The 10,849-nt window shown below is 34.2% G+C and overlaps 1 protein-coding gene across 1 annotated transcript; it reads right to left on the bottom strand.

Moving 5' to 3' along the window:
• Positions 1–6,045: 6,045 nt before the first annotated feature.
• LOC114423868 (nucleobase-ascorbate transporter 6-like) lies at positions 6,046–10,531 on the bottom strand. Its single transcript, XM_028390773.1, has 14 exons — positions 10,009–10,531; positions 9,730–9,827; positions 9,206–9,382; positions 9,005–9,105; positions 8,560–8,635; positions 8,399–8,458; positions 8,090–8,274; positions 7,877–7,973; positions 7,688–7,774; positions 7,457–7,515; positions 7,267–7,358; positions 7,098–7,175; positions 6,846–7,006; positions 6,046–6,407 (listed from the first exon to the last, which is right to left on the bottom strand). Exons 1-14 carry the CDS (start codon positions 10,118–10,120, stop codon positions 6,189–6,191), a joined length of 1,602 nt encoding a protein of 533 aa, XP_028246574.1. The 5' UTR covers positions 10,121–10,531; the 3' UTR covers positions 6,046–6,188.
• Between the last annotated feature and the right edge of the window lie 318 nt (positions 10,532–10,849).

Raw genomic sequence — 10,849 nt, 5'->3', positions numbered from 1 at the left:
AATAAGAACAAACGATCTTGGGAGTTTGAACACTCACTAAAATCACCCTTCTATATACTATCAATGCAAGAACTTCAATCAATCTTTATGATACTACAAGCTTACAAATTGCCATACATTGCCAAATTCGATCTTTTTCCACCAATATACTTTTTCTTCTTCTAAAAAATCAACACAAATACTTATAGACAGAAGTTACATAAATTTTAGATCAATAATAAAAAAAACCAATATTTAACCATGCTTAAACTTAAAAAGAAGACACACATAAATAGAATAAACATAAAATAAAATTTATAACAAAAATAATGTAACAAATACAAAATGTTAGGGAAAACAAAAATGTTGTCAAATACAAGACAATTATAAACATCATCTATGACTACAGTGACACCCCTAGTGATCTTGATGCAGTTTTTCATGACCTCATGTATCTTTGTGCCTGCAATGACTATCCTTAGGTTGAGCAGACGCTCCAACCTTTTTGCGATCACTTGGCACACATCCTATCACATTCAAAAAAACCCATATACAATTACAGTAACTGAAATAAATAACATTTAATAAAACATTAAAGCAAGTCATCTTACCACTGCATGTTTAAGCTGCTCCACATCAGAAGGTGCATGTGAAGGTCCAGTTTCTGGTGCCACTGGGACCTCAGGGATATCTGGCTTCACATACGTGTCATACTGCAGGACAGGTGGATGTATGGGCGGATCAGCTGCTTGTGTGGGTGTGATGAATGGATGAGAAATCCTGAAGAACCAGTCCATGTAATCTGGTGTATACTGGCCAGGCACAAGACAAATTTGTCCCCCAACTGCTAGATGGTCGGAGTAATGCATCCACCTGTCGTCAATATCTTCAAATGACAAGCTGGCACCTGTAGGTAGTGGAGGAATGGTCTGAACGTATCCAAATTGTCGCACCACCCTCTCTGGTCGATGTGTGACCACAACGGGACCCTATCTAAGCTCACCCTGAAAGCATGAAATAAGGTCAAACGCCCTAACTCCTCGGTGCTCACCATAAGGCATCCAGCATACATCAGGGATCGTCAGTGCATTTATACATGTTCGGTACGTCGATGCTGGGAATCCCTTCGAATAAGCCTTCGTAGTAAGCCACCGACAGGCACGTGGTGACATCTCATCATACTCTGGATCATTCACACGCTCATGAATATTGGGAAAATGCTCATATATCCAACACTACACACATTACATCAACATAAAAGAAATGTCAAATAAACATATTAAAAACATATTTAAATCATAATCCAATTTAACATATTAAAAACATAAAATTTACCTGTAATAAAGTGATGTAACCAACAAGCTATTGGTCGTCGCTCTTACAAGCATCATTCAAATGATCATACATATGCACTAGGGCGACAACTCCCTATGCATAACTTCCACTCTGACTGAAGTCTCGGAAAGCGTCTAAAAATACAACATGAACATGTGTTGCACTCTTGTTAGCAAAAAGAGTGCAACCTAGCAAGTGTAGGAGATACGCACGGGCTGCAACAGTCCAATGTGGGGCCTCACATCTCCTCTGATAAAAATCCCGTAGCCACGATAGGCGTATGTATGCCCCATGACATTGTGTTGTCTCAGCTCTAGCTTCCTCACCCGAGACTTCTAGCAACTCCACCAACATCAACACCGCTTCGTCCACATGCAGAGGCTCGAAGCTGTGGAAGGCGCCTATGATCGGAAGATGAAGCAGTGACGCCACATCATCCAATGTGATGGTCAGATCTCCTATAGGAAGATGGAAACTGCTAGTTTCCTTGTGCCACCTCTCGACAAAAGCGGATATAACTCCCCGAGCGCCAGTGTCTACTGAACATGTGATCAAAGTGTGGAAGCAAAGCTACCATGATGACTCACCAAGATGTTTTGATGATGCCAAAGCTTAAAGAGTTGTTTCAAGATTAAAGAATCAAGCATTCAAGATTCCATTCAAAGATTCAAGAATCAAATGAAGAAATCAAGAAACATCAAGCCAAGTCAAAATAGGTAGTAAAAAGTATTTTTTCAAAAAACATCAAATAGCACACTTTTTGTTTTAAAAAGGATTTTCTGAAATCTTCTAAGTTACCAGAGTTTTTACTCTTTGGTAATCGATTACCATTTGGTAGTAATCAATTACCAGTTACCAGGATGGTTTTCAAACTGGTTTTAATGCTTTGCAACGTTCCAAAATGATTTTCAAATAGTGTAATTGATTACACTATATTAGTAATCGATTACAAGTGAATTTGAATGTTGGAATTCAAATCCAATTGTGAAGAGTCATAACTTTTCATAAATACATTGTGAAATCGATTACACCATTATGATAATCGATTACCAGTGAATTTTTTTGAAGAAAATGTTAAGAGTTATAACTCTTAACATGGTTTTCTCAAAATGTATCAAGGTTCTATAAATATAAGACCTTGGCACGCATTTTAAATATAATATAACACAAAGAAAAACACATCTGATTACACAGAACTTTCCATTGCTTTTCTCTTGCAAAACCTTTGCCAAATTCATTCTAAAAAGTTTTTGTTCAATCTTTCCTTGAAGAAAGGAAAATTCTGCAAAAACAAAAACTGTGTTATCCTTCTGTTTTTCTCTTTTCCTTCTTTCCTTCTCCCTCTTGCCAAAAGAATTCAAAGAATTAACCGTTTGGGAATTCTTTTGATTCCCCAAACAAAGAATTCAAAGAACTAACCGTCTGAGAATTCTTTGCCCAAACACTGAATTCAAAGAACTAATCGTCTGAGAATTCTATGTAAGAAGCGGGTAGCTTCTTGGTTGTAATAGTGAACACAAGGGAGGGTACATCCTTTTTGGTTCGCTTCAAGTAGAGGGTACATCTACTAAGTTGTTCAAAGAGAACAAGGGAGGGTACATCCTTTGTGGCTCTTTGCTTGTAAAGGATTTTACAAGGTTATTGGAAATCTCAAGAACCGTGGATTGCTTGGGGACTAGATGTAGGCACGGGTCGTTGTCGAACCAGTATAAAACTTGTGTTTGCTTTCTTCTTCCCTACGCTCTTTACTTTTCCGTTGTGCACTTTTTATTTCTGCTTTACTTTTGTCTAAGTTATTGTTTATGTTCTTTACTTTCTCATAACTTAGTAGTAAAACCTAATTGAATCTAGTAACATTAAGAAGGATAAAATTTAATTAGTCAAGACACAGTCATAATTAATTCAACTCCTCCTTCTTAATTATTCCGAGGCCACTTGTTCCAACACAAAGGAGTTAATCTTGTGGCAGTGACTAGCCCTTCAATTTCTAGAGCAGGCCTCCCAAGTTTCTCAACTTTCCTTCCATGGGAGGATAACTTCAATTCAGGGCGTTCCTGAATTGAAGTATAAATGATTTGAAATAACATAAAATAATAAATTAAATTATCACAAAATTTCAATAATAACAAATACTTAACAAAAAACTTTACTTAAAAATTTAAAATACCTCTCCATTCCATATGCTAAATGCAACATGGTCACCATACTCAGTCAGCACTAATGGGTCATGCGACCCACCTGGGAATCCCTCAACATCATCAACAACAAATCCCTCAACACCATCAACAGCTTCTGCACCAGGTGCAGGTACGTCTTCACTAATATCAGCAGCATCCTCAGAAACAGGGGCAACTTCCCGTTGCCTAGGTGCGGATGCTATAGGCCTTCACTGCTAGGGAACATCATCTGAATCATCATGATCCTCTCTCCCAGGGCTCTGCCTATAACCCTACCTAGGGCATGGCCTAAACCTCTGGTTCTAACCATGATATGCAAATCATGACGCACATGTATTTTTTTGTCAAATTCACTATTTACTATTCAAATAACAATAAACCTACATAACCCTAAATCCTCAATCCTAACAAATAAACCCTAATCCAACCACCCTAAACCCTAACACTTACGCCCTAAGCCCTAAACTAAATCCTAACCACTAAACCCTAACGACTACCCCTAAACCCTAAACATCTACAAATTGTAAAACTACTAATAACATACCACCATATATGAGTACATATTAAAAACACAAAATACATAATTAAATTACATATCACTATTTTCATTCAAATATATTAAACATAAAAAACAAAAAACATACCTATTATGTAGATAAACCCTTGCAAATAAACCTTAATCCAACTACCCTAAACCCTAACACTTACACCCTAAGCCCTAAACTAAACCCTAAGGTAAAACCCTAAGCCCTAAACTAAACCCTAACCACTACCCCTAAACCCTAAACATCTACAAATTGTAAAACTACCAATAACATACCACCATATATGAGTACATATTAAAAACACAAAATACATAATTAAATAACATATCACCATTTTCATTCAAATATATTAAACATAAAAAACAAAAAGCATACCTATTATTTACTATTAAAGTTTAAAATTTATTTCATACCACCATGCAATCATACATATTTTTTTAATAAACACAAAACATACCTATTTTTAATACAAAACAAACAAATTCAAATCAATTTTTCAAAACAAATAAAAAAAATTCCAAAAAAAAAAAATTAAAACCTTCATACGGATGAAGTTCATTCGTATGAGTCTTACGGATGAAGTTACACTTACGGATGAACTTCATCCGTATGAATAATATGGATGAACTTCATCCGTATGAACGTTACGAAATCAATAACAAATACGGATGAAGAAACCTAATTCCTATTCCTAATCTTCCTAATACATATGAACTACATCCGTATCACTAAACTAAATCCTATAACCTTCATTCGTAACCAAATGAAAACCAGGAAAGCAAACGCCATTAACGGGTAGAAAGAAGAAACTTACCTCGACGGCGGAGCAGCACCAAAATGTAGGTCCTCAATGCCACCCAAAGGAGGAGAAGAAGAAGAACGCAGCCACGAAGAAAAAGGGCACAAGAACAGGGTGGGGCAGGGAAGAAGGCGAAGAACACATAAACGGATGGGTGCACGTTATTTTTTTAAAATTTAAGGCAGGAACATTTTTGCCCATTCATGTAGGGTGCACCAGCAATAGTGCTAGGTGCACCTAGCAACACCCTTAAATAAGCCCAAAACTTGCTATTACCATCTAGAGATTTTTTTTAATCTCCTCGTCAGATAAAAAATTTCTTTTTGATACAAGAATTAAATCTTTTTATTAGGGTCTGTTTAATCATATATGGTATGTTATATAGCAAAAATATTGAATAGAATCGAATCTTTATCACGATCTAATCCCATTACCAAAAAAGATAAATGATTTAATCTTTTATCTTGTATTCTATAACATCAATTAATTTTAAACATATATTTTATCTTAAGAATTTAAATATGTTATGAAAATCTATAATTTCTTGTCTGTAATTTTCAATCTCTTTACTTCTAACTTGAATTTCAAATTTTTAAAGAAATTATTAATAATTAAAAATAACAATATATCATAACATAAATTATTTATCATAAATTTAAAATATAACTTATGTACGTGCTAACATACTACTATAAATTGTATTCAAAACTTCAATTCAGAAGAAAAAAATGTTCAAAACTTCAAATGACGAAATTACTCTTCCGTTAAAATTACATATAATTTTTTAAAAATAATTTTTAATTTATATATATGTATATACTTGATATATAATATATTAAATTATAAATAATTATATATATATATATATATATATATATGTAATAGTTATTAGTTCATATATTTTTTTAACCATCCTAATTAGAAACTTTAACTCTTCAATTGAACCATGAGGTATTCTTATAAGTTTACTGTCCATATTCCGTGGAGATTGAACATTGGCCCCCTCCCTTATGACTCTTTATATATATATATATATATATATATATATATATATATATATATATATATATATAATTAGTTTGGTATTCGTTAATGAATTTAGATGCTAAATATTTTATCTTTGCCTACCTGTATTAGCTTTGTCATGTTTTGTGCACCTAATTAAGAATAAGCATTGAATAGAGATCATAGAGAAGAAACAAAAAGTAACTGAATTGGCAGAAATAGCCGCTCCCTCATAATTTATGATACTTATATTGCTACGTTAATTTGTGGTAAAAATAAAGAAAATGTTTTTTTTTTTTTAAGATACAAATCCCATGTTTTATCATCCAGGAGGTGTTACAACTCCAATCACACAGAAGGAAAGAACTTGTTTAGATTAAAAGGTAGAGAGTAAAACTCTTCACTCCTTGTATCTGTCTTGAATGAACGGAATCTGTCCCACCAATGCATGCCTCTGTCTTTTCGAGTTTGGTTATCTTTCTTGCACAATGTAACGTCCAAGAGAAGTGCCAACATACCGGCAACAAATGCTTCGGATTGAAATGGCACATTGATCATGTCATTGAACTATCAAAGTGAAAAACCACACGATTAGTTTTATATTTAACAAATAACAACAATTCATATGTACTTTGTACAACTATTCAACTAATTCACCCCAAGAGTGTAATTGTAACAATAATAGAAACTTAATTTTAATCAATATCTTGTAATACCATTTAATTTAAATATGAGAACTAACTTATTGGTTTGTGTCACAGTGAACTCTAATCGTTGAAGTAAATTCTCAAATTCAAGTATGGTAAAATAAAAATAAAAAAAAAACATGATTAAAAAATGAGACTTTACTACAGTTGATCAATTAGGTTTTTTGACGAAGATTAATTATTAACAAAAATGATATATATTTTACAGCATGTCATGGTGGAAAAAAAACTAAATTGCATTAACACTTAGATATTGCATGATTTGCATCAAAATTAGAGAAGGAGTAAAGCCTGATACCCATCTGGCTCGTGTGTGTACAGGACCGTAGCCTTTAAATGCTGTGTACTCATTGAAGTATTGAGGTATGGAGAAGCCCATGAAAATAGAGAAGCCTAAGATGAATTTAGTTCTGAAGCTATTTAAATTGCAAAATTGAAGGAAACTGAGACCTGCTGAGCCTGTGTTGTGGGAACAAAAAAAGAGTTAATCAAACTAAATGAATTTTTATTAATAGAGGTCAGATTCTTTAAGTTGATAATATATACATACCTACATAGGCAAAGAAAAGACAATATAAAGCTGCAACTATTGGAGCTGGAATTGAAGCAAAAACAGCTCCAAATTTCCCTACACAAAAATCAGTTCACAATAATTAATTAGGTCTAAGTTCAAAAGGAAACTAATCCCATCAGAATAGCCAGCATCAGAAAATACATACCAAGAATTGAAAAAAAGATCATGAATCCAGCTGATATTTGAACAACTCTTCTACTTCCCACACGTGTCAAGGCTAAGAGTCCTGCATTCTCTCTGGGGAAAAGCAAATGAATAATGATGTTATGCTATATATATTCCTACTAGGAATATAATATGTCAAATAACATGGAACTATTGAATTAGGATCTTACACAGAAACTGATGATCCATTCCCTGTGCCAAAGATTCCAGACAACAAAATTCCCACTCCCTGATGCATCAGAAATAACCATAACTAACTAACATATAAAGTTAGAAAAAAGAAAATATGAAAGAATCTAAACCAGAGATAAAACCAACAATGCATGATCAATAAATAAATAAAGATAAGACAAAAAAAATTGAGTAGGAAAAAAAAGTACTAATTCTTAGTATCTGTTTACCTGCCAACCAACACCACGGCTAAGAACTGAAGGTGGAATTGGTGTTGCACTTGCGTACCTTGACACAGCAATGAAAGCACCAGTAGACTGTTGAACAAGTAAGAGAAAACTACTAAATTAGTATGCAAAAAACCACACAAAGAAAAGAGAAAGGGCATTGCTAATATGGCAGCATAAAAATAAACTAACCTCTACTAGAGCAACAAATGAAGCTGCCATCATAGCAAAAGCTTCTCCAGCTTCAAATGTAGGAGCTCCCCATTGAAAAGGATAAGGGATTCTTATCCTGCATAGTATATTTTGACAAATGGAAACACTATTAATTATTCATCATCATTTAAGATAGTCCAAGCAAGTAGTTAGCAATGTACTTTATTGTTGGAAAAATCACAAGATCAATACCAAGGAGCACCCCCTATAATTCCAGCACGATCGGTTCTGCAAGTAATTTGAGTTTTAGGTGCTGAGTTTCTGTAAGCTCCACCAACTGTAAGAAGATGAGCATAAATCCACACAATTGCTACTGAGAATATAACTGCAAAGCGATCAAAGATAGGCTTTTCTCCTTTCATCATATGAGGAATGTACTGCAAAAATAAAATGTCAAATTAGTGAAGAAAGGAACACAAAGAAAAGATTAAACTCAATTTAATCCAAGGTGTGTGTTAGGTACACAAAGTAATGTTAGAAAATTATAATTTTATTAATCACCTGTGAAAATACTATTAGGATGATGATTTCTGGCAGTCCAATCTCCACACATTTTGCAAGCTGGAATTCAAAAGTCGCAATCAACAGAGGAGGAATCACACATTATAATCATAAAATATATAAAGGAATCAAGAACTTGTCCATGTTGCAAATATATATACCACAGGAAAACCAAGTTCATAAAGCCCAAAGCCGGACAGAGCAACCAAGGGAACAGCAGATAGAGGACTTAAGAACCTGAAAAAAAATTACAGAAAATTATTCATGAATATGATTTTAAGAGGCTAAAACATATTAATAACTTTCAGAATGGATAAAATTGTATGAATTAGTATAACTGCAAATGAAGTAAGCTATGATACTTTCCAATAAAGTAAAAAGAAAAAAAGGTTGCTACTAATTGGCATCAGAATTATTATCTCCAATTGAGAGTTAGCAAAGTAGAGATGGAGAATAGTATATAAGAAATAGATATATCCCAAACAATTAAATCAAAACCATCTTAAGCATCTCAAAGTAAAAGAATTGTATGCACAATCTAACTGAAAAGAAAAATGTGAGAAGTAGCAAAAAGTTTAACTAGTTAGATAGGGCGGGTTCAAGAACCTCACTACATTGCGCCAAAGGCCACTGAAGCCAAGAACAATTTGGAGGGTTGAGGCAACAATAAGGGCACCCTGTGTTCCGCGCATTATCCTCTCAAATTTCTGCACATTTGTCACCAACCAAGTAAACAAGGGTGATGAAATAACAAAAACAGAAAAAAAAAAAGATTGAAGATCAACCAGGTTTGTGATGAACCATTACCTCCTGAGGATTCACAACATCACTGTAGCGACCAGCCAAAATGATTGAAATGGTTGTTGGCACAAAGGTGTAGGATCCCCCAATAACTGCAGGCAAACGAGTCCCGAAGAATGTTTGGAAAAATGTGTTTATGCCAGCCACAAACAGTAGAGTCTGAATCACTTTTGCTTTCTCTTCCTATGCAAGCAAAATTTCAACCTCTATTAGATTTATGAACCACATAACAAGATTAAAAACCATTCTAATTTTCAAAAATTATTTTTCTTTCCTAAATGTAACTAAATAAGATCGCTCAAACAACTGGTGGATGGTTGTACAAGGTACAAAGCAGAATGTGAAATTGAGAGGGAGAAGAAGATGAGAAAGTATCTCCATTTGTTTTTTTTGGTCGCTATGAATCGAAGACAGGTATAAGAAAGTTTACAACAATTCACATACCATTTGTTCTGAATACAATATACAATATTCAAAACTTAGTAAATTTCGATGAGAATTTGGTATTTGAATGACAAAGAGATCCTTACATTTCCTCCTCCCATCTGAGGAACAAGAGAGCTGGGAATTAGGACAGTTGTGCCAAGCATCACCAGGTAATGTTGGAAACCAAGTAGGATCGCCTCCGCTTTATTAGCACAAAAAATTCTAAAACTCCATTACCATGTTGAATATGAATGTGTACACTCATAAAAAACATACATATAATGTAAACCCGAAATTTTTACCACACTACACTCTAGAGGGGCAATGTGCCAAAAAAGAGAGCAAAAAGCATAAAAATGGTTCTGATGAAGTAGTAAACTTACGCCAAGGAGGAGGACTTGTAATGCAGAAAGAAACATTTGGTAATTGATCTTTCACTGGATGTGGTTGATGCTCGTCTTGCTTTGGTTGTGGTGCAGCTCCTCCTCCTGCCATTATTAAACTATTCCTACTACAATTAACTTAACCAACTTTAATGCACTACAGCAACCAAAACTCAAACTTCTCAAAACCCAATAGCACAAAAACCAAAAACTTCTACACCAACTTCCCAACCCCAGAAGAAGTTGTGTTGTGCAACACCGACACAAACCAACAAAAATGTTAAGGAATGTGTAAGAATGATGAAAACAGTGGCAATGGGAAGAAACTCAAGGCACCCTCAAAGAAAAAATGAGCACTTAATGAACAGAACAAGTCCAAGTCCAAGTCCAAGGGAGACAACTTGTCAGCAACGTAATGCGATGCAACTAATGTTGGGAAGCGTTTCTTAGCCCAAGACCCACACCACATGGAGGCCAAGAAAACATGAAAAAAGGAGTGTGAAGATGTGGAAGAAAAGGAAAAGGAGTGAGCCAGCTCTTACTAAAGCAACAAAGAAACCAAAAAACACCAAAAGAATCTCCTAGTTCCATATTGCTTTACAATATTGTAATCCAATATTTAATGCTGTTAACAGCATTGCTTTTCTTTTCATTCAACACGTAAAGATAAAGTTTGCACAAAAGCATCTAGACCTTCACCTTTATTTACCTCAAATTTAGTATTTAACTATTACCACCAACATTTGTTAAGAAAAAAAAAAGTTAGTTAAATAATCAGAAACAATGAAGCTAACAATAAGAACCCTCTCTTTGAAACCAATTTCAGCTAAACATTTTAACA

This window comes from Glycine soja, chromosome 8 (genome assembly GCF_004193775.1).
Source record: "Glycine soja cultivar W05 chromosome 8, ASM419377v2, whole genome shotgun sequence".
Taxonomy (NCBI): Eukaryota; Viridiplantae; Streptophyta; class Magnoliopsida; order Fabales; family Fabaceae; genus Glycine; species Glycine soja.
This window is presented reverse-complemented; position numbering and strand designations above follow the sequence as displayed.